Below are 24,662 nucleotides of genomic sequence, written 5' to 3' on the forward strand. Positions count from 1 at the left end.
AGCCGGGTGTGGTGGCGGGCACCTGTAGTCCCAGCTACTCGGGAGGCTGAGACAGGAGAATGGCGTGAACCCAGGAGGTGGAGCTTGCAGTGAGCCAAGACTGCACCACTGCACTCCAGCCTGGGCGAGAGAGCAAAACTCTGTCTCAAAAAATAAATAAATAAATAAATAAATAAATAAATAAATAAATAAATAAAAAATAAATAAATAAATAAATAAATAAATAAATAAATAAATAAATAAATAATAAAATAAAATGTTTTAAAAGACAAGAATATTGCCAGATATTTGGATCAATAGCAGATTTTATGCAAGGCTCATTTATTTAAAGATATATAGAAATCTTTAAATATAACAATATAATCATTTTTAAAATAATATTAGAAAACATTTAAAACTTACCGAGCTGAATATTTCTTATCCACACTGATTGTTTTGTTTCTTTTAAGATTTTCTCAAAGTAAACCCCAGCAAAGCCACTTGAAAAACATGCTGTGAGAACTGCCATGAGTCCTACAAATTGAGAACCAGCTGAAAGTTTCTTAGAATCAAGCTGAGAATCTGAGGGCCACTAAATAAGAAGAAAAATAAAATTGAAGTTTAATTCCTATAACATTTTACATAAACATATTAAGAGCCCACTCTTAGACCATAACTTAAAAATGCAACCAATATCATTTTTGGGATTGCAAAGGAGAGCTTTTAACATAAAACCTTACAATCATTTGATTTTTTTTCTCACAGTGATAATATATTACTAACTTATAATTTCAAAAAGTACCTTAGAAATAATAAATATTTCACATTTCATCTATTACAGAGACCAATGTTACCTTGAGATAATTCCTTAAAGTTTAATTTATTAAAAAGCACCATCTCAAATACAGGTAGAAGAAAGAATGAGAATCTCACATCCCCTCTGCTGTGTCAGCAAAAGTAGAGATCAGCTGGAAAGTAGTGTTCTAAATCAAGCATAATAAAGGGAAGCTGTTGGGAGGTGAACCCCAAACACTGTCAGGAAAAGACAGTCCATCAGACAGGGAAGGAAAACTCTGAGTACAAGACACTGGAAATGAAATGTGTTGGAAGGGACTCCAGGATCATTGCACCAGAGATGGTACCCTATGGCTTAGATGTTACCCTTAATCTAATCAACTGATAGCCTGTAACTACTGTTAAATTTTCTTTTGCATCTATTTCTTCCCTCCTCAGTTTGATCTTCTACTAGCTGGACTTCTTTTTTTGAGACATGGTCTCACTTTGTCACCCAGGCTGGAGTGCAGTGCATGATAACAGCTCACTGCGGCCTCAACCTCCCTGGGCTCAGGTGATCCACCTTAGCCTCCCCAGTAGCTGGGACTACAGGTGCACACAACCACACCTAGCTAATTTCTGTATTTTTTGTAGAGACAGGGTTCTGTCATGTTGCCCAGGATGGTCTCAAACTCCTGGGCTCAAGAAATTTGCCTGCCTTGGCCTCCCAAAGTGCTAGGATTGTGGGTGTGAGCCACCATGCCCAACCTAGCTGGACTTCTTAAAGCCATTTTTCCTTCTGAAACTGTACTTTTCATAGTGACCAAAGACTTTTCAATCAATACGTTAACTAATTTTTAATAATAAAATTGTTCATTCTCTATTCAGCTTGCCTTCAACACAGAATTAACACTACTGACTCTTCATTCCTTACCTCTTGAAACAAGCTGCTCTTTTCCGTGTTCTCTCCTCCAATCTTTATATTTATTCTAGTCAACTGACTCTCTGGATGATGGAAATGTTCTGTATCTTCACCCTCAATAGGGTCATCACTATATTTAAGTGGCTATTGAGCAGTTGAAATGTGGGTAGTGCGACCAAGGGACAGAAATTTTAATTTAATTTTAACTAATTAAATTTAAATAGCTACATATGGCTTGTGGCTACCCTATTGGACAGTGTCGTTCTACAGCATAGTTTATAGGAATCCCCTCTACCCTGGAGAGCTGATTCACAGAAGCACTGACATCTCTTCTGAGCTTAAGTCCAAGATTTTCAGTTGCTGCTATCCAGAAACTTATTATCTCCTCAAAGCCAATATGATTAAAATGTACCCATCCCTCTTCAAAGCAAACATACCTTTTGATACCTTTATATCTATTAAAAATGCCACCATTCAAACTTAAGTTTCTTAATCTCCTTGCTCTCCATTCTCTATGATATTTATTGGTCTAACACTCATACTGATTCTTCCCTTGGAACAACTCTTACATCACTGCTGTGGGACATTCCAATCCCATTAACCTGACAGTTTAGGTCCCTGTCATGCTTTCTAACTCCGCTCCATTCCTTCAGTCTTTCTCCCCACCAATCTGCCCTGCGTGCCTATAGGATTTCTCTGATATGCCTCTCTCCCTTCCAACTCTCCAGTGAGGCCTTACAGCCAAAAGCAGTGAAGCCTGAGCTCCTGGCTCAATACTGAAGACCACATATAATATAGGACCAATCTGTATTTTGTAATTTCATCTCTCACCATATCTTTGTCAATTATTTGTTCCAATCAAAGAAGACTATTACCACTCCTTAACTTATCTTGTGCTTATCCACAGATCAACATCCGTATTTTTTTTTAACATACCTTTTATGTAATGCTTTTTCTGCTGTTTCCAACCTACTGAAACACAAATAGTGAAAAGTTTTAAGGAGATTTGGTCCTGGCTCTGCCACTAATAGATTGGGATCATAAGCAGTTTCATTAACCTCTCTGAGCTTCAATAACTCTTTTGTAAGTTGGGAAGAATAATATCTACCTTAAACAGTTGGGTATAACATGAGATTATACAGGATAAGTACCAAGTGGGCACCTAGCACATAAGTACTCAGTATGCAAATTTCATTATAATTATTACCTTTCAACACCTAATTTAACTCCAATATCATCCCTGAAGATTTCCCAGGAGTCATCTGTACTTACAGGATATAAAATCAGTTGACAACCAATCACGTAAAAAAAAAAATATCATTTGTTTAAGTCTTGCTAATGAGGCACTATGAATGGAAGGAGCAGTGAAACACAGCTGCTGCCTTCTAGGAACTTAAGTTGTAGGGGTAAACAGACATATAAATGAGCATTTAACCATAATATAAGTACTTTGGAAAAGATATGTACAAAGTACTATGGTGGTAGAGAAGAAGGCATAAATGTTTAAATGTTATGCCTGTGATGTTAGGAAGATATTCTGGTAGAGGCAGACTTTAAGACTGAGCTGAGTCTTAAAGGTGGGAGTTAGCCAGGCAAAGAAAGGGGAGAAGGCATTGTAGGCACAAGAGAAAGAATGGATAAATGCTCAGCTGTGCAAAATAGCCCCTACAAGCAGCTCAGTTGTAGCAATTCAGAGTGTGAAGTATGCAGCAGCAGAAATGAGTCTAGAACTGTAGGTACATTTCAGAAGGTCCAGTGTGTCACACTAATTACTCTGAGCTTTAGCCTATAGGTCTGTGTTCCTGAAGCTTCAGTTATTTGCCTATCATTTTCATGGTTTTGTCAAACCTATGTTCCACCTGAACTATTAATAACTTTCTAATTTAAAATACCTTACTATTTGAAACAATGCCTACTTTAGCTTACCCTAAGCAATATTTATGAAAATGTGAATTTGATATGCCACTTATACTTTTGTAATACTCATTTAAAATAAGTATTAAAAATATTAGGCTGGGTGCAGTGGCTCATGCCTGTAATCCCAGCACTTTAGGAGGCTGAGGCAGGTGGATCACGAGGTCAGGAGTTCGAGACCAGCCTAGCCAACATAGTGAAAGCCCATCTTTACTAAAAATACAAAAAATTAGCTGGGCATGGTGGCAGGCACCTGTAATCCCAGCTACTTGGAAGGCTGAGGCAGGAGAATTGCTTGAACCCGGGAGGTGGAGGTTGCAGTGAGCTGAGATTGTACCACTGCCTTCCAGCCTAGGACAGAGCGAGACTCCATCTCAAAAAAAAAAAAATTAAAAATTTATTTATGATATAAACCACACTTCAGGGAAAGTGATGGCATGAACTGAGGAATTATCAGGATGTAAGTATTAATAAAACCTTCCATCAGAACAAGTATCACTGAGGACTAAAAATAATAATAATCATAATAAATAATAAGGCCAGGTGCAGTGGCTCACATCTAACACTTTGGGAGGCTGAGGCAGGATGATCACTTCAGCCCAGAAGTTTGAGACTAGCCTGGGAAACATAGTGAGACCCTGTCACTATATAAATTTTTTTTAAAAAATTAAAATTAACCCCCCCCAAGAATAGATGAAGTCTCCAAAAATAAAGATATAACTTAGAAGAAATAACAAACCTGCAAGCAACCCCAGTATTTAAAGAGAGTCTCACAAAAAAGATTCCTATGAAGAAAACCAATAAGGAATCATTAGAAAGATAAAAGAACCAGGAAAAAATGGTATCACGAAGCCGATAGAAAATAAAAAGGGAGTGGCTAATAATCTCAAATGCTACAGATATCCAGCAAAAATCAACTTTCTTTAAAATGCAGTGTCTTATTTCCTTAATTAGAATGTTCACTTCTGTAGGTAATATAATTTTATTTTGATTAATTCCTCTGTATTACTTACACTCCCAATGTAGTATGTCACACAAAGGATGCCCTCAAAACATATGTTAGTTGTGGGGAAAATCATTTGTTGGTTTCAACAATCAATAGAACCATATTTCTCCACACAAAATAAATAAGGTTTTGAAACCATGATAAAGATAAAAATGTATACTTATCTTGAATAGTTACCTGTACAAAAGCAACTCCTGTCATCAAAATTACTAGGGACAGCCACTGGTATACACCCAATTTTTTACTAAGCATAGACACAGAAAATAATGCTGTTGTAAGAATTTTCAACTGATATGTGACCTGAAAAAGAAAACAATAATATTATTACTGTTCGTTTGTTTGTTTATTCCTTAAGGGTACTATTAGAAATGTATTTTAAGGACTATGGCAGCATGCCTGGTGGTTGCATCTGGCTGGGAACTGGAATCTAAAGCTTCAGTTAACGCCAGTCTCAGGAATCTGTACTATGTACCAGAGAGCTCTGGACACTTTAGGCAATAATGCAAAATGAATTGAACCTTCTTATTGTAAATTAGGTTGCAACATGCAAGCAAAGACAAAATTATCTCCACAGCCACTGCCACTCTTGCAGATACACAAGCATGCAATCTAGGGGCCTGGGTATCAACCTGCCCCACCTGCCACAGCTAGCACCTTTGCAGACCATCCAGGGGCCTGAAGACAAGCCTGTCCCACCCACCACTGCTTGCACAGGACTCCAGGGACTTGAAAATGAGCCTGCTCTGTCTACTGCCCACGCATGCCTCCCGGGGGCTAGTGACTGACCTGCACAACCTGTTGCTACCATCGCTGGCACCCACCCATGCACACAAACTGGGGCCTGAAAATTGGATTGCCCAGCCCCATGCTTTCACCACTGGCACTCATATACACTGCTTGGGGACTCAAGATTGGCCTACTGCTGCTCCTGCTACTGCCAATGCCACACATGCCACCCAAGAACTGGAAGACCCACCTACCTGCCCAGCCCACTGCTGCCTCCAGCAGCACTAAAATAAGCTGCTGGGAGGCTCAAGGACCAGCCACCTGGACCCACCACTGCTAGTATCTGCATACACCTCTTGGGGACCCAAGAACCGGCATACCTGGTCCACCACTGCCACCACTGGACCCTGCCTGGCATCCCCATCCCCAGCAATGCCTTGCCACAGCCTCCACTAACAACTTCAGTCGAAGCCACTAAGGAACCAGACAGACCCCACTGACATTGATTATAGCCAAAGAAATCATATAGAGACTATATATTACTGCACCCACCCAGGATCAAAGCCAAAGCACCCTACCCAACCAACATTATGCATATATCTGTAGGAAAATGTCTTTCCCTATGAAAGCTATCTACAAAACTAGAAGAAGCTATTGTTATACCAGACGCACAGATGTCAATATAAGGACACAAGAAACATGAGAAAGCAAGGAAATATGATACCTCCAAAGGGACACAATAATTCTCCAGTAACACATCCCAATGAAAAGAAAATATGAAAGGCCTGAAAAGAATTCAACATAATGATACCTAGAAAGTTTAGTGAGAAACAAGAGAACACAAGCAGACAATATAAACAAAATAGGAGAACAATTCATCATCTAAATGAGGTATTTAACAAAGAGATATCATAAAAAAGAACTAAACAAAAATCATAGAACTAAAGAATTCAATAAATGAAATAAAAAATCCAATCAAGAGCTTCAATGTTAGACTAGATGAAACAGAATAAAGAATTTCTGAACTTGAAGTCAGGTCTTTTCAAATAAGCCAGTCACATAAAAAAAAAGAGAAAAAAGAATGAAAAAGGCTAAATAGAGTCAACCCAAAAAGATCTTCACCAAAGTACATTATAGCCAAACTACCAAAAGTCAAAAGACAAAGAGAGAACCCTAAAAACAGCAAGAGACAAGCATCAAGTTACATATAAGGGAATCTCCATCAGTCTTAGCAGCAGATTTTTTAAGAGAAACATTATAAGCCAGGAGAGAATTAGATGATATATTCCAAGTGCTGAAAGAAAGAAAAACTGCCAGATAAAAATACCATACGCAGTGAAACTATTGTTAAAAAAATGAATGCAGGCTGGGCGTGGAGGCTCATGCCTGTAATCCCAGCATTTTGGGAGGCCGAGGTGGGCAGATCACTTGAGGTCAGGAGTTCGAGACCAGCCTGGCCAACATGATGAAACCCTGTCTCTACTAAAAATACAAAAATTAGCAGGGCACAGTGGCGTGCACAGGCTTGGTAGAGTACAATTGTGGTCTAGCTACCTGGAAGGATGAGGCAGGAGGACAGGTTGAGCCCAGGAGTTTGATACTGCAGTGCACCATAACTGTGCCTGTGAACAGCCACTGCACTCCAGTCTGGGAAGCATAGCAAGACATCTGTCTTTTAGAAAATAAAAAATAAAATAGAAATAAATTTTTTAAAATTAAAAAATAGGTAAATAAAATTTTTAAAAATAAAATGAGAGATAAAGTCTTTCCCAGATAAGGAAAAACTGAGGAAATTCATCACCACTAAACCAGCCATATAAGAAATGCTTAGGCCAGGTGCCTGTAATCACAACACTTCAGGAGGCCGCAGCGGGCAGATCTCTTGAGCTCAGGAGTTTAAGACCAGCCTGGGAAACATGACGAAACCTCGTCTTTAAAAAAATACGAAAGTTAGCCAGGCATGGTGGTGTGCACCGGTAGTCCCAGCTACTTGGGAGGCTGAGGGAAGATGGCTTGAGCCTGGGAGGCAGAAGCTGCAGTGAACCGAGACTGTGCCCCTGCACTCCAGCCTGGGTGATAGAGCCAGACCTTAACTCAAAAACAAACAAAAAAAGTGCCTACAGGAGTCCTGCACTTGAAAGCCAGTATCTACCATGATAAAAACACATGAAAGTACAAAACTCACTGGAAAACCAGATACACAAATGACAAAGAGAAAGGAGTCAACATTAACACTACAGAAAACCAACCAGAAAACAACTGACAAAATTACAGGAATAATCCCCATGTATCAATAACAACTATGAATGTAAATAATTAAATTTCCCACATAAAAGATATGGACTGGGAAAATGGATTTAAAAAACCATACGTTAACTACACACTACTTACAAGAAATGCAGTTCACCTGTAAAGACAAACATAGACTGAAAGTAAAGGGATAGAGAGATATTCCATGCAAACAGAAACCAAAAATGAGCAGAAATAGCTATACTTATATAAAATAGACTTTAGGTCAAAAACTGCAGAAACAAAGAGGTAATTATATAATGATAAAGGGATCAATTCAACAAGACTATAGAGCAATTCTAAATATATATGCACCCAACACTGCAGCACCTAGATATATTAAGAAAATATTAGTAGCTCTAAAGAGAGAGACAGACTCCAATGCAGTAACAATTGGGAACTTCACAACCCCACTCTCAGTTTTGCACATATATCGTCTAGAAAGAAAATCAACAAAAGAAACATTAGAGGAATTAAACTACACTTTATACCTAATGGAACTCCCAGACATTCACAAAACACTTCATCTAACAGTTGCAGAATGCACATGCTTCTCATCAGCACATGCAGCATTCTCCAGAACAGAATATATATTAGGCTATAACTCTCAACAAATCTTTAAAAGTTGAAGTCATATCAAGTATCTTCTCAGACCAAAATAGAAAATTTTCTTTTTTTCCTTTTCTTTTCTTTTTTTCTGAGATGGAGTTTCAATCTTGTTGCCCAGGCTGGAGTGCAATGGCATGATCTCAGCTCACAGCAACCTCTGTTTCCTGGGTTCAAGCAACTCTCCTACCTTAGCCTCCTGAGTAGCTGAGATTACAGGTACCCGCCACCATGCTTCGCTAATTTTTGTATTTTTAGTAGAGACAGTGTTTCACCATGTTGGCCAGGCTGGTCTCAAACTCCTGACCTCAGGTGATCTACCCGCCTTGGCCTCCCGATGTGCTGGGATTACAGGCGTGAGCCACTGTGCCCAGCCTAGAAAAATTTCTTAAAACAAATATAAATTGAAACACAACATACCAAAACCTATGAGATACAGCAAAAGCAGTGACAAAAGGGAAGTTTACAGCAATAAATGCCTATATCAACAAATTAGAAAGATTTCACATAAACAACCTAATATACCCGAGAAGCTAGAAAAGCAAGAACAAACCAAACCCAAAACTAAAAGAAGGAAAGAAATAATAAAGATGGGCAGGCCAGGCACTGTGGCTCATAGCTATAATCCCAGCACCTTGGGAGGCCAGGCGGGAGGATCACTTGAGGCTAGAAGTTCAAGACCAACCTGGGCAACATAATAAGACCCTGTCTCTACAAAAAAAAAAAAAAAAATTAACCAGGCATGGTAGCACATGCCTATATTCTCAGCTATTCAGGAGGCTGAGGTGGGAGGATTTCTTGAGCCCAGGAGGTTGAGGCTGCAGTAAGCTAAGACTGTGCCATGGCACTCCAGTGTGGACAACAAAGAATGTATCAAACAAACAACAACAACAAAAGATCAGGGCAGAACTAAATGAAATAGAAACTAAACAAAAATACAAAGGATGAAATAAAAGAAAAATTGGTTTCGTGAAAAGATAAGTAAAATCAATAAACTACAAACTAGACTAACCAAGAAAAAAAGAGGAAAGACCCAAATAAAATCATAAACAAAAAAGGAGACAGTACAGACGACACCACAGAAATACACAGGATCATTAGAGACTATTATCAACAACTATATACTAGCAAATTGAAAAACCTACAAGAAATGGATAGATTCCTGGACTCCTACAACCTACCAAGATTGAACAAAGAAGAAATTAAAAACCTAAACAGACCAATAACAAGTAACAAGATTCAATCAGCACTTAAAAAGCCTCCCAGAAAAGAAAAGTCCAGGACTGGATGGCTTCACTTCTGAATTCTACTGAACTTATAAAGAAGAACTAACACCAATTCTCCTCAAACTATTCCAAAAAAATCAAGTGGAGGGAATTCTTCCTAACTCATCCTGTGAGGCCAGCATTACCCTGATATCACAACCAGACAAGCACACAGCAAAAAATAAAACTATAGTTGAATATTCCTGAATAGCACAATACAGAACCCAAAAATCCTGAACTAAATATTAATACTTGCAAATCGATCCCAGCAGCACATAAAAAAAGATTGTTTACCGTAATCAAGTAGGATTTATCCCAAGGATGCAAAGACAGTTTGATATATATGCAAAATCAATAAATGTAATACATCATATCAACAGAATGAAGAATAAAAACCTTATGATCATCTCAATAGATGCAGAAAAAGCATTTGATAAAATTTAAAATATTCCTAGGAACATATAAACATAATAAAGGCCATATATGACAAACACACAACTAATACACTGAATGCAGAAAAGCTGAAAGGCTTTCCTTTAAAAACTGGAACAAAATCGGGCAAATGAGAGAAATAAAAGGCATCCAAACTGGAAAAAAGGAAGTCAAATTGTCCCTCTTTGCAAATGACATGATCTTATATAGAGAGGACTCTAAAGATTCCATTAAAAAAAACTCTTAGAGCTGATAAACAAATTCAGTTGTTTCAGGATACAAAATCAACATACAAAAATCAGTAGCATTTCTATAAACTAATAACAAGCTAGCTGAAAAAGAAATAAAGCAACCTATTTCCAATAGCTACAAAAAAAAAATCTAGGAATAAATGTAACCAAGGAAGTAAAAGATCTCTACAAGAAAAACTACAAAACACGGATGAAAGAAATGGAAGAGGACACAAATGGGAAGATATCCCATGCTTGTGGATTAAAAGAATTAATATTGTTAAAATCACCACATTACCAAAAGCGATCTTTGGATTCAGGACAATCCCCATCAAAATACCAATGACACTCTTCACAGAAACAGAAAAAACAATCCTAAAATTCATATGGAACCACAAAGACCCTGAATAATAGCCAAAGCAACCCTGAGCAAAAAGAACAAAGCTAGAGGCATCACACTATGACTTCAAAATATACTACAAGGCTTTAGTAACCAAAATAGCATGGAGTTTGTTTAATAACAGGCACAAAGACCAATGGAACAAAATAGAGAACCCCAAAATACATTTACGTGTTTATAGCCAACTGATTTTTGACGAAGGTGCCAGGAGCATACATTAGAAAAAGGATATCCTCTTCAATAAATGACATTGAGAAAATTGGATATGAATATGAAGAAAAATGGCACTAGATTCCATCTCTCACCATATTAAAAAAAAAACTCAAAATGGATTAAAGACTTAAACATAAGACTCAAAACTATAAAACTATTACTAGAAGAAAATAGAGGAGAAATGTTTCAGGACATTGGTCAGGGCAGATTTTATGGCTGTTATTTCAAAAGCACAGGCAGTGCTTGCTTCAGCAGCACATACACTAAAATTGGAATTATACAGAGAAGATTAGCATGGCCCCTGCATAAGGATGACAAACAAATTCATGAAGTGTTCCATATTTTAAAAGATACACAAATAAACACATAAGAAAAAAAGCACAGGCAATGAAAACAAAAATAGAATAATGGAACTATATTAAACTAAAAAGCTTCTGCAAAGCAAAGAAAAAAATACAGAGACAATCTGTAGAATGGGAGAAAATATTTGCACTAATCATGTAACAAGAAACTAATATCCTTAATATATAAAGAACTCCAGAGCATAAGAACAAATAATCCCATTAAAAAGTGGGCAAAGGACCTCAATAAACATTTCTCAAAAGAAAACATACAAATAGCCAACAGGTATATGAAAAAATGCTCAACATCACTAGTCATCAGGGAAATGCAAATCAAGACCACAGTGACATATCATCCTGCCCCCTGTTAGAATAGCTATTACCAAAAAGACAAAAAATAACCAGTGCTGGTGAGTATGTGGAGAAAAAGGAGCTCTTGTACACTGTTGCTGAGAATGTAAATTAGTACAGCCTCTATGGAAAACAGTACAAAGCATTCTACCAGACAATCCAGCAATCCCACTACTGGGTATTTATCCAAAGGAAAGGAAAATCAGTATATCAAAAGGATATCTTTAGCCCTGTATTTATTGCAGCATTGTTCACAATAGCTAAGATATGAACTCAACCTAAGTGCCCATCAGTGGATAAATGCATAAAGAAATACTATTCAGATATAACAAGAATGAGATCCTGTCATTTGCAACAACATGGATGCAACTATAGGTCATTATGTTAAGTGAAACAACCCAGGCACAGAAAGACAAATATCGTATTTTCACTCACATGTGGAAGCTAAAAAAAAAAAAAAAAGGGAGGGGGGTCTCATGGAGGTAGAGAGCAGAATGATAGCTACCAGAGGATGGGAAAGGTACAAGGGCAGGGGGAGGAATAAAGAGAGATTGGTTAATGGGTACAAAAATTGAGTTAGATAAAAGGAATAAGTTCTAGTGTTAGCACAGGAAGGCGACTATGGTTAACAATAATTTACTCAAAATTTCAAAATAACTAGAAGAGAAGATCTGAAATGTTCCCAACACAAAGAAATGATAAATGTTTGCGGAGATGAATATCCTAAATACCCTGATTTGATCATTACACATTGGATGCATGTATCAAAATATCACGTGTACCCCATAAATATATAGTTATTATGTATAAGAAAAAAGTTTTTTTAAAAAAGAAAGAAACGTATTTTAAGTACCTGATAAGTAGCTGCATCTAGATTTGATAGTGCCACATACAGTAAATTATTCTGAAGAGTATAGATCCCTGATGGAATAGCAAGTTTAAGTGTTTCCATAGGTTTATTGAGAATTTCATCATGTAGTACTCGATTCAGTGCTCTTAGACTACATTCTAGAAAATAATATGAGAAAAGTCAGTAATTAAGTAACTGAATAAGTTACATATCTGCTCTCAAGATCTCAATTTTCTCACCTATAGAAAAAGAAAATTAAGCTACATGTCAAGATACTTTTAGGGCTAAAATATATCTTTATGATGCTGATTTTTTAAATGTTAAATATTATAATGTATTACACCTTATATTCTTTTATTCTGATAATCAAATTTATCTTATATATATCTACATATATGTGTATATACAAACACATACAAACACATATTTATGACAGCCAAAAGCTCAAAGTTTTAATTCGTCAATCAAGTATTCTTAGTTTATTATAGCAATGTTATAAAAACTTGTATTTTGTGCATTTTGTTTATCAACAGCCATTTATGCCAATTAGTAATTGTGAAGATTTTAATCATAAAAAGAAGGTAAATCAGTTAGGGAATAGGTTTGGTTGCGAACAACAGAAAACCCAACTAACACTAGTTCAACCCATAGGGATTTGTCAAACATAGGGTGAGTCCAGACTTAAAGCTTTTATAGAGACTCAGGGACGCAGGTGCTCTCTCTCTTTAAGCATACCTCATTTAATTATGCTTCATTTTATTACACTTTTCAAATATTGCATTTTCTTCCAAATTGAAAGTTTGTGGCAACCCTGCACCAAGCAAGTTGCAAAGGGTGCCAAAGTGTCTAGCTGTGAAAGGAGGGGAAAAGTCCCTGGGGTGGACAAAGGACTCTAAGAAAAGTGGGAAGGTAGATGCTGGAAGCAAATGAACCCACTCCTAAAAGTGACTGTCAGGCTGGGCACGGTGGCTCCTGTCTGTAATGCCAGCATCTTCGGAGGTCAAAGTGAGAGGATTGCTTGAGGCCAGGAGTTCAAGACCAGCTTGATCAACATAATGAGAACCTGTCTCTAAAAAAATTTTAAAAAAAGTTTTTAATTAGCTGGGTGTTGTGGCACCTGTAGTCCCAGCTATCCAGGAGGCTGAGGCAGGAGGATCAACTCAGCCCAGGAGTTCGAAGTAGCAGCAAGCTATGATTGCATAACTGCACTTCAGCCTGAGCAAAAGAACAAGATCCTCATCTCAAAAAAAAAAAAAATGTGACTGTCACTGGCTTGAAAACAAACCAGATTAGCTCTGGCACAGGCTGCCAACCAGTGATCTGGAAGAAGGCTTCTTCTTCCACTTCTCCCACCCTGACTGCAACATTGAGACTGAAGAAAACTCAAAGTGGTGCCACTAATGGGTCTAGGTGCCATCAACCAGGAGAGGAAAAAAAGAGAAAGCTGGAGCCAGAGGATTTCAGAGTTATGAGGAACCAGCCCCTTCTTGGTTGCATGAATCTCTCATACAGCATTATCTTTTAAAGACCTTCCAGTATCTATGTTGGAAATCCTCTAACCACTGCAGCCCATTCTGGCAATAAACAGGCTGAAATCAATATTCTAGGTTCAGTTGGATTATCAAAGAGACAGCAGGATTCTCTCTTTCCTGTTAATACAATGCTGCTACAAATTAAACCTGTGTCACTTCATATTGCAAATTATTAAAATTATGTCCAAGAGAGGCATACTTAGAAAAAAAGCATAGCAGAAAAACAAAACAACTGCATTAGAGTAGAATAACAGGCTTTAAAAATTTCTGCAATATAACCTTGAGAAAATTCCTGGATGGTAAAATAATATATATGTGTGTGTGTATATGTGTATATATATATATATATATATATATATATAAAAAATTAGATCTTAATACATGTCCAATTTTTGGAAACCGAAATGTGCCTGGTATGTGATAATATCAACTAAGCACTATTCTAAGATCCATATATATATATATAAAACTACATATAAAACATATATAACTGTATATATTTTGGCTTTTTAATCTTCCTGCTTTTCATCTGTTGTCTACGTGATTATTGCAACAAGGTCATCAAAGTACTGCTGCATCTCTAGTTCTTGTTTCAGGCAGCAAAAAAAGGAGAGGAAACAGCAGCTTAGCAGGTATCTTCTTGGTTCTCATTGAACAGAATTGTGTTGCATAACTACCCATAGCTGCAAGGAAGCTGGGAAGTCTTTTCCTTTATTTCCTCCACATTAGAGCCAAGAAAGGGAGAAAGGGATTGAAAATGAACTTTGAGCTGGCCAATCTCATGGTATCAGTCACGAAAAATAGCCAAAGATCCTTTAGAGATATATATATAAACTCCTCAAAAAAATGAGAAATTCTAAGGAACCCTAGAATTAGGGTTCTAAGGAGCCTAGAATTATTCTAATTATTCTAATTCGAAGGAACCCTAGAATTATTTACCAATAATAATACTTTAGACAATTTTTTCTCTCAATATAAAATAGGAAAACTTTGATTATGAAAAGTTTTTTGAAATAAAAAAAACTTTAAAATTGCTACCTGGTACTCACCCTCTCCTCAACGCAAAAAAATAGTTGAAAAATTCTTAACTAAGATAAAAGTTACCAAAAGGTTTTTTTCTTAATTTTACCAGAAAAGAAAACTAAAATATTACCTTAATTTTATGTTATTTTATTTTTAGAGATGAGGGTCTCGCTATGTTGCCCAGGCTAGATCCCAACTCCTGAGCTTAAGCAATCCTCCTGCCTCAGCCTCCCAAGTAACTGGGACTACAGGTGTGCACCAAACCTGATTATTTTTTAATTTTTAAATTCAATTTTTAAATAATCACCAATTCCTGGTATTAAGACTTTTTATTTTTGCCAATTTGAGGGCAGTGAAATTGTGTCCTGTGGTTTTAATCTGATTTCCTTGATTGCTAGTGAAGTTGAGCATCTTTTTACATATGTATCTGCCATGCAGGTTTCTTCTTCTGTGAATTACCTGTTTATATCCTTTGCCCCCTTTTCTATTAAGTTTCTATTAACTCTGATTGAGTTGTAGGAGTAATTGTAATTCTGGATATTAATTATTGGTGGTTACAAGTGATATAAATATCTTCTCTTAATTTGTGACTTGTCTTCTTGATTTGATTTACAGATGTTTTTCAATTTAATATACACTAAATTATCTATTTTTTCCTTTATGTCTTATTTGTGCCTTTTGTATGTTGTTTGAAATCATTCACAATAGTAAGGTCATAAAGTTTTGCTTTTTAAATGTCAATCTTTAATCCACCTGGAATCTGTTTTTCTGTATGGTGTGTCTATAGATGCTTTGGTTCACTGAAAGTTGGTTTTATCACATTTTCACCACATCTCTCTACAATGCAACTATTTGTGTCAAAGATATCTTTGGCTCCACAATGTTAAATGCAGTGAATACTTCTGCTCATTTATACCTTAGCAGCAAAAACACTACCATCTCAGCTTGGCTATTACGTTTCCATTTATCTTTCTATTTTGCTTCTGTCTTCTTTTGCTGATTCCTCGTGTGGAATCTGACCTCTAAATATTGGGAATGCAACAGAGTTCAGCCTTTGGCCTTCTTCTCTTCTAGTATACACTAGGTTATCTCATTCAATCCTTGACTTTAAAGCAAAATGTAAAGTGACATATTCTTGAGCTCTATACGCATAGATTCTACTATTTGACATCTCAGTGGGAATGCCTTATAGCTGTCTGAAACTTACATGATGCAAAAAGCAGCTTTAATTCCCCCCAATCTATTTATATATATCATTAATTGCAGCACCCATTCACCCAATAGTTTAATCTAAAAACCTAACAATTATTCCTCAAGCTGGATTCCTCCTTTCTTCTGACTTTCACATATTCAGTCTTTTAACAAGTCATGTCAGATGTAGTTTGAAAGAAAACACACAAAAAGGGCCAGGTGTGGTGGCTCACTCCTGTAATCCCAACACTTTGGGAGGCCGAGGTGGGCAGATCACCTGAGGTCAGGAGTACGAGACCAGCCTGGCCAACCTGGTGAAACCCCATCTCTACTAAAAATACAAAAAGTAGCAGGGTGTGGTAGCACGCACCTGTAATCACAGCTACTTGGGAGGCTGAGGCATGAGAATTGCTTGAATCTGGGAGGTGGAGGTTACAGTGAGCCAAGATCGTGACACTGCACTCCAGCCTAGGCGACATAGTGAGACTCAGTCTCAAAAAAAGAATGAAAGAACGAAAAAGAAAGAAAGAAAGAAAGAAAGAAAGAAAGAAAGAAAGAAAGGAAGAAAGAAAGGAAGGAAGGAAAGAAAGAAAGAAAAGAAAGAAAATACACAAAAAGCCAAAAAAAAATCCATAAAAATTCATCATCATTAGTTATTAGAGAAACACAAGTCAAAACCACAATGAGAAACTACTTCACACCTATTAGAATGGCTATTTAAAGAAAAAAACAACAAAATATTAAGTGCTGGTGAAGATGTGAAGAAACAGGAACCTTCGTACTTTGTTGGTGGAGATGTAAAATGGTCCAGTTACTGTGAAAAACAGTTTGATGGTTCCTTAAAAAGTTAAACATAGAATTACCATATGACCCAGCAATTCTACTCCTAAATATATACCCAAAAGGAATGAAAACAGGGACTCGGACAGATACTTGTACATCTACTGAAGCATTACTCATTGTTCTTTCCAGCATTATTCACAATAGCCAAAAGGTGGAAACAACCCAAGTGTCCATGAACACATGGATGAATAAACAAAATGTGCTACGTCCATACAATAGAATGTTATTCAGCCATAAAAAGGAGTAAAGTTCTGATGCATGTTACAACGTGAATAAATCTTGAAAGCATTTTGCTAAGTGCCAGACCTAAAAGGACAAATACATGATTCTACTTTTTTTTTTTTTTTGAGACGGAGTCTCGCTCTGTCGCCCAGGCTGGAGTGCAGTGGCACAATCTCGGCTCACTGCAAGCTCCGCCTCCCGGGTTCACGCCATTCTCCTGCCTCAGCCTCTCCGAGTAGCTGGGACTACAGGCGCCCGCCACCACGCCCGGCTAATTTTTTTGTATTTTTAGTAGAGATGGGGTTTCACCGTGGTCTCGATCTCCTGACCTCGTGATCCGCCCGCCTCGGCCTCCCAAAGTGCTGGGATTACAAGCGTGAGCCACCGCGCCCGGCCTACATGATTCTACTTATATGAAATATTTAGAATAGGCAAATTCATAGAGCCAGAAAGTGAATTAGAGGTTACTAGGGGCTGTGGGTAAGGGAGAATGGGGGTTATTACTTAACAGTTACAAAGTTTTTGTTTAAAGTGATAAAAAAAATTTTAGAAATGGACAGTGGTCATTGTTGTACAACATTGTAAAAGTAATGACAATGAAGTGTACACTACAAATAGTTAAGATGGCAAATTTTATGTTATGTGTATATACTTTACCACAGGTTTAAAAAATTAGAATTGAAATACACCAAAAACCATTAAGTAATATACTTTAAACACATAAATTATATGGCTCATGAATTATCTCAATAGAACTATTTTTAAAAACTATATAAAATTAGTCACTGCTGGACTAATCAATAAAGCAAATAAATAGGTGTTTACATTAGTAAAAAAAATTATTATGATTCTTCTAAAGTTCTAACAGTAACAGATTTATAAAATTTACTCTTAAATTATTATAAATGCAAGAAACTATTTTAAATTTACAGAATTAACCAGAAGATATGAATCATAATACAGATTTAAATAAAATGGCTTTATTACTAGACTTAAAATGTCTTAAGAAAATGTTTAAAATATTGAAATATTCTTCATACTAGGCCATTCGACAATGCAAGAGTGCAAATGTGTAGTTACCAATATATACATATGCAAACTAAATAAATTGCATTGATTAAAAACAAAAAACCTAGATACCTACTGCTGTCTTTGTAGACCAATAAAATGCAGGCCATTATCTTCAAAAGTTCAGCAACAACCACTGCTGTAGAAGATAGATAACGAGGTCCTTCTTCTTTTAAAGTTCTGGAATAACGCATTGTTAGAACCAAACTGGTAGTCTGAAAGACCAAAATTCCCAGGGAAACGTATTTTAGGTTGGCGGACATTGTTTTATCTTCATTTGCCTGAAAAACAAAATAAACAGGGCAAATAAATAAGATTACAACATATGAAAACTAGCATATTAAAAAACACCAAGAGGGAGAAGGGAGAGGGCCTGCAGGTCTCTCCTCCACCTGCCACCAAAAAGAAAAAAGAAAAAAAAAAAACAGAAACCAAGAGACTTCTTGTTCCAGACAAGATGAAATAAGCACACTCCACCTTATTCTTTCTGCTAATTACAACCAAAAACCTTGAATTGGAAACAAAAAGCAACTACCAGAAGACTCAGGAAGGTGAAGAAAATAAGGTAAATTGGCTAGAGACATCAGATCTTGAGGGATGACTCAGCAGTGAATTCCCTAGAGATTTTTTTTGCTACAGATATAATCTACTTTGGGTGCTACAGCAGCGCACAACCTGAAACTGCTCAAAGGCATAGAAGAACAACAACAACAAAAGCCCCAAGAAAAACATACTTTCTCTAACCAAAGGCCTGAGAAGGCAAGAGTCTTTCAGAATAAAATCTTTTCAACTGGTTACTGTGTAATCAGCAAGAAAGAACTTTACTGACCATCTTCATCTTGAACCAATGAAAGCAGAGGTGGTGGCCCTTCCCCTTCCCACTAGGGGTTACAGCAACAGAAACTATGGGACGGAGCCCTGCTGATCATTCCTGCCCTATAGAAGGCAAATGTTTGCAAGGAGGCAGTACTTTTCCACCCTCCCCAGTGGCTGTCTATTAACATAGAAGATTTAAATAGGAAACAGAGTCTCGTAATATAATATGCAAAAAGTTCAGGAAACAATCCAAAGTAAATATATTTATTATACCAACAAACAGAAAAAAGGTCTCAACTTGGATGAGTAAGGACAACCAACAGACAACAATGCAGAGATGACACAGTTGTTGCAATAGTCAGAAAAGAATTTCAAGCAAGCTATCTTAAAAATGCAGCAACAAGCAATTATGAAGACTTAAAATAATTTTAGACTCTTATAGTTTAAAAAATTTACAAGAGTTCATATGTACCCTTCACCCAGCTTCCCCCAATGATACTAATTCAAAATCCCTATATTTTCCCTAAAGCAATTCAGTATTACTCCAGGAGACTTACTTTAAATATGAAGACATATATAGGTTAAAAAGTAAAAGGACAAAAAAGGATATATCATGAAAAAAATGACTAAAAAAATTAAAGAAACTTTATTAATATCAGCCAAAATGGGTTACATAAGATTTATTTCTGGAATCAAAGAAGGACATTTCATCATGATAAAAGGGTCAATACATTAGAAAAATATAACCATTTTAAATATATATGTGCCTAATAACATACCTTCAAAATACATAAAGCAAAAACTAACATAACTAAAGGGGAAAACAGGTAAATGCAGTCATAATTAAAGATTTTTACCCTACCTTTCTCAGTAATTAGTAAAATAACAACAAAAAAGAAAACCCAGTAAGAATATAGAAAATCTGAACACTATCAACCACCATTACCAGGGTGGACATAAAAATGATCTACCTGGCTAGGCGCAGCAGCTCACGCCTGTAATCCCAGCACTTTGGGAGGCTGAGGCAGGTTGATCATGAGGTCAAGAGATTGAGACCAGCCCGACCAACATGGTGAAATCTTGTCTCTACTAAAAATACAAAAATTAGCTGGGCGTGGTGGCGCGCACCTGTAGTCCCAGCTGCTCGGGAGGCTGAGGCAGGAGAATAGCTTGAACTCGGGAGGCAGAGGTTGCAGTGAGTCGAGATCATGCCACTGCACTCTAGCCTGGCGGCAGAGCAAGACTACGTCTCAAAAAAAAAAAAAAAGATCTATCAGATCTTACTTGAATTCAAGGAAGGACTTAATGCAGTGTGTAATACCTGACTGCTTTCCTAGTGATGATCACATCCTTTGTCATAGATTTAACTGAAGATGCAATTCAATTCTGAACAAAATCGCTGTAGGCTTTTTTGGTAAACAAACAAATAAAAACCAAGCAAGCTTATTTTAAAATCATATGGAAGTACAAAGGACGTAGACCACCAAAACGATTTTGAAAAAGAAAAACAAAATTGAAAGGCTTAAGCTACCAAACTTCCAGACTTACTATAAAACTACAGTAATCGAAACTGGTGGCTGGGCGCGGTGGCTCATGCCTGTAATCCCAGTACTTTGGGCGGCCAAGGAAGGCAGATCACGAGGTCAGGAGTTCAAGACCAGCCTGGCCAACATAGTGAAAGCCCGTCTCTACTAAAAATACAAAAAATTAGCCAGGCATGGTGGTGGGCACCTGTAATCCCAGCTACTCGGGAAGCTGAGGCAGGAGAATTGATTGAACCCAGAGGCAAAGGTTGCAGTGAGCTGAGATTGCACCACTGCACTCCAGCCTGGGCGACAGAGCGAGACACCATCTCAAAACAAAAAAAACAAAAAAACAAAGCCTGGTATTGGCATGAGGACAGAAGCATAGATCAATGGAACAGAATATAGTCCAGATTTAGATCCATATGTTTATGAGCTTAGGCTGCTGTAACAAAGTATCATAGACTGGGTGGCTTAGAAACATAGCAATTTATTTCTCACAGTTCTGCAGGCTGGATCAGAGTGCTGGCATCGTTGGGTTCTAGTGAGGCCCTTCTTCTGGGTTCACAGATGTCTGTCTTCTCATTGTATCCTCACATGGCAGAAAATAGAGAGTTCTCTGGGGTCTCTTTTTTTTTTTTTTTTGAGACGGAGTCTCACTGTCGCCCAGGCTGGAGTGCAGTGGCGCAATCTCGGCTCACTGCAGGCTCTGCCCCCTGGGGTTCATGCCATTCTCCTGCCTCAGCCTCCCGAGTAGCTGGGACTACAGGCGCCCGCCACCACACCCGGCTAATTTTTTTTGTATTTTTAGTAGAGACGGGGTTTCACTGTGTTAGCCAGGATGGTCTCGATCTCCTGACCTCGTGATCCGCCCGCCTCGGCCTCCCAAAGTGCTGGGATTACAGGCGTGAGCCACCGCGCCCGGCCGGCCCTACTTCTTAATACCCTCATATTGAGAGTTAGGATTTCAACATCTGAATTTGGGGAGGCAGGGGACGGAGGGGAGAAGAGCACAAATATTCAGTCTATTAAACCATAAATATTGTCAAACAATATTTGACAAAGGTATAGAAAAAAAGGGGATAGTCTTTTCAACAAATAGTTCTGGACTGGAATAATGAGATCTATGTATTTTTATTTATTTATTTATTTTTTGAGACGGGGTCTTGCTCTGTCACCAGGCTGGAGTGTGGTGGTACGATCTTGGCTCACTGCAACCTCTGACTCCCTGGTTCAAGCAGTTCTCCTGCCTCAGCCTCCCGAGTAGCTGGGATTACAAGCACATGCCACCACACCCAGCTAATTTTTGTATTTTTAGTAGAGACGGGGTTTCACCATGTTGGCCAGGATGGTCTCGATCTCCTGACCTCATGATCCGCCCGCCTCGGTCTCCCAAAGTGCTAGGATTACAGGCTTCAGCCACCGCGCCCCACCAGATATATGTATTTTTTAAAAAATAACCCTCTACCCCTAACTTTCTCACACCAAATATTAACTAGAAATGGATCATATAGCCATTACAAAAGCTGAAACTATAAATATTCAATAATAACAAAGCATAGGAAAAAAACTGTAATCATGTAGAGATAGGCCAAGAGTTCTTAGGATACAAAAAGCACAAGCCATAAATGAAAAAAATGGATAAATTAGACACATTAAAATTAAAAAATGGGCCACGTGCAGTGGCTCACACCCGTAATCCCAGCACTTTGAGGGGCTGAGGCAGGAGGATCACTTGAGCCCAGAAGTTCCAGACCAGCCTGGACAACAAAGTGAGACCTCAGTTCTACAAAAAATTAGCTAGGCATGGTGGCATGCACTTGTGGTCCCAGCATTCAAGAGGCTGAGGCAGGAAGATCAATTGAGCCCAGAAGGTCAAGGCTGCAGTGAGCCATGTTCATGCCACCACACGCCAGCCTTGGTGACAGAGCAAGACTCTGCCTCAATAAAATAAAACAATAATAAATTAAAGACTGCTCTTCCAAAGATACTGTAAAATAATATGAAAGGCAAACTACATTATGGGAGAAAATATTCTTAATACATGTATCTGACAATATATCCAGAATATATACAGAACTTTAATAATATAATAAATCAAAGACCGACAATCCAATTTAAAAATAGGCAAAAGATATTTTACCAGCCGGGCACGGTGGCTCATGCCTGTAATCCCAGCACTTTGGGAGGCCGCAGTGGGTGGATCACCTGAGGTCAGGAGTTCAAGAGCAGCCTGGCCAACATAATGAAATCCCACCTCTACTAAAAATACAAAAATTAGCCGGGCATGCTTGCGGGTGCCTGTAATCCCAGCTACTCAGGAGGCTGAGGCAAGAGAATCGCTTGAACCCGAGAGATGGAGGTTGCAGTGAGCCAAGACTGGGCCATTGTACTCCAGTGTGGGCAACAAGAGTAAAACTCCATCTCAAACAAAACAAAACAAAACAAAACAAAAAAAGATATTTTATCAAGAAAGACAAATGAGTGACTAATAGGCATAGGAAAAGGTGTTCAACATCACAGTCATTAGAGAAATACAAATTAAGACCACAATGAAATACCATTATGTACCTATTAGACTGGCTAAATTTTAAAAACTGATACAACTAAGTGTTAAAGGGGATTTAGAGCAAACAGCCCTCAACATCGCTAGTGAAAATGTAAAATGGTACGACCACTTTGAAAAAGTTTATTAATTCCTTATTAAAAGAAAACAGCACTTTGGGAGGCTGAGGCTGGAGGATCACTTGAGGCCCGGAGTTTGAGACCAGCCTGGGCAACATATTGAGACCCCATCTCTACAAAAAATAAAAAAATTAGCTGGGTTTGGTGCTACATGCATGTAGTTCCAGGTATTCAGGAGGCTGAGGCAGGAGGATGGTTGAGCCCAGGAGGTTTGAGGTTATAGTGAGCTACGATTGAACTTCTGTATCCTAGCCTGGGCAACAGAGCAAGACCCTCTCAAATAAAAACAAAAAGAGGACAGGAGAGAGGAGAGAAGGGGAGGGGAGAGGAGGGGAAGGGGAGGGGAGAGGAGGGGAAGGGGAGAAAGACAGGTAAGAAAGGGAAGGTAGGAAAGGAAGGGAAGAAAGGAGAGGAGGGGAGGAGAGGGGAGGGAAAAGGAGGGGAGGGGAGGGACAGAAGGAAGGGAAGGAAGAGAAGGAAGAAAACAATAAATAATCTTTTCATATGACCTAGCAATTCCACTCTTAGATGTACCCAAGAAATTTGAAAATACATGTTCACAACAATATTTGTACATGAATATTTATAGGAGCTTTATTTGTAACATGAGAAATGAAATACTCCAAATGCCCATCAATATTTGAATAAATTATCCTATGTGGTATATCCATACAATGGAATAATGCTCAGCTATAAAAAGGAATAAAATACTGCCACACTAAAGCACCCAAAAAAAGTAAAAAACATACTGAACAAAAAAAATTAAAACAAAACAGTATACTGTATACTTTATCTTTCCATTTATATAAAATTCTAGAAAAGGCAAAATTAAACTATAGTGACAGATGCAAACTTATGGTTACCTATAGATAGGGGCTGGGGTTGAGGGTTGACTGCAAAGGGACAGCAAAGAATTTTTGGTAGTGGTGGAAATACTGTGTGGTGGTTATATGATTGAATTTATTTATCAGAATTCACTGAATTGTGGATTTTGTTTAAATCTACAATTCAGGGGTACAATGGTTCATTTTATTCAATGGGTACATTTTATTGTATGTAAATTACAACTCAATAAAGTTGATTTAAAAAAATTAAAGATTGAGGACATTCCAAATAATAGCATTCCTAACCACGCTTTCTTCACAACTTTGGCTCTAGCTCTGATTTCTTTAGATTAATTCTAAGAACATTCTGTTGGTCTATTCTTCACCCCACCTCTATCTTTTCCATGAGTCCAACTTCTACCTAAGTTTTTTCAAATGTGAACCCTGTTTATAGTATATCTCTTTAGAGCTCTCACAACCCAAGCTATCAAGCTACCAGGTTGCTACAACCAAGCTACCATGGTTTAGGTATGGTTGTATATATATGATCCTTAACTCCTAATTATTGTAATATATATAATATATTCAAACAGATTCAACAATCATTATTTCATGCCTACATTAGGCTAAGTACCAT

General features: G+C 37.7%; 1 protein-coding gene and 1 non-coding gene across 7 annotated transcripts in view; one reads left to right on the forward strand and one right to left on the reverse strand.

The window, feature by feature from the left end:
- The window catches only part of SLC35A3 (solute carrier family 35 member A3), a 55,962-nt gene that overhangs the window by 12,178 nt on the left and 19,122 nt on the right, over positions 1-24,662 (reverse strand). For 5 of the 6 annotated variants that reach the window (XM_032155275.2, XM_032155279.2, XM_032155278.2 and 2 more), the window contains exons 2-5: positions 18,254-18,458; positions 12,302-12,456; positions 4,773-4,895; positions 403-571 (exon numbers count right to left, since the gene is read on the reverse strand). In XM_032155275.2, coding sequence (XP_032011166.1) covers positions 403-571; positions 4,773-4,895; positions 12,302-12,456; positions 18,254-18,440 — 634 coding nt within the window. In that variant the 5' untranslated portion in view covers positions 18,441-18,458. Of the gene's footprint in view, positions 1-402; positions 572-4,772; positions 4,896-12,301; positions 12,457-18,253; positions 18,459-21,017; positions 21,095-24,662 lie in introns of those variants that run through there. The other variant, XM_032155276.2, reaches the window with a different exon arrangement.
- On the forward strand, positions 10,996-11,102 carry LOC116469943 (U6 spliceosomal RNA). The gene has a single exon (XR_004248394.1). It is a non-coding gene; the product is annotated as a U6 spliceosomal RNA (small nuclear RNA).

Source organism: Hylobates moloch, unplaced genomic scaffold, assembly GCF_009828535.3.
Source record: "Hylobates moloch isolate HMO894 unplaced genomic scaffold, HMol_V3 SCAFFOLD_5, whole genome shotgun sequence".
In the NCBI taxonomy this organism is placed as follows: domain Eukaryota; kingdom Metazoa; phylum Chordata; class Mammalia; order Primates; family Hylobatidae; genus Hylobates; species Hylobates moloch.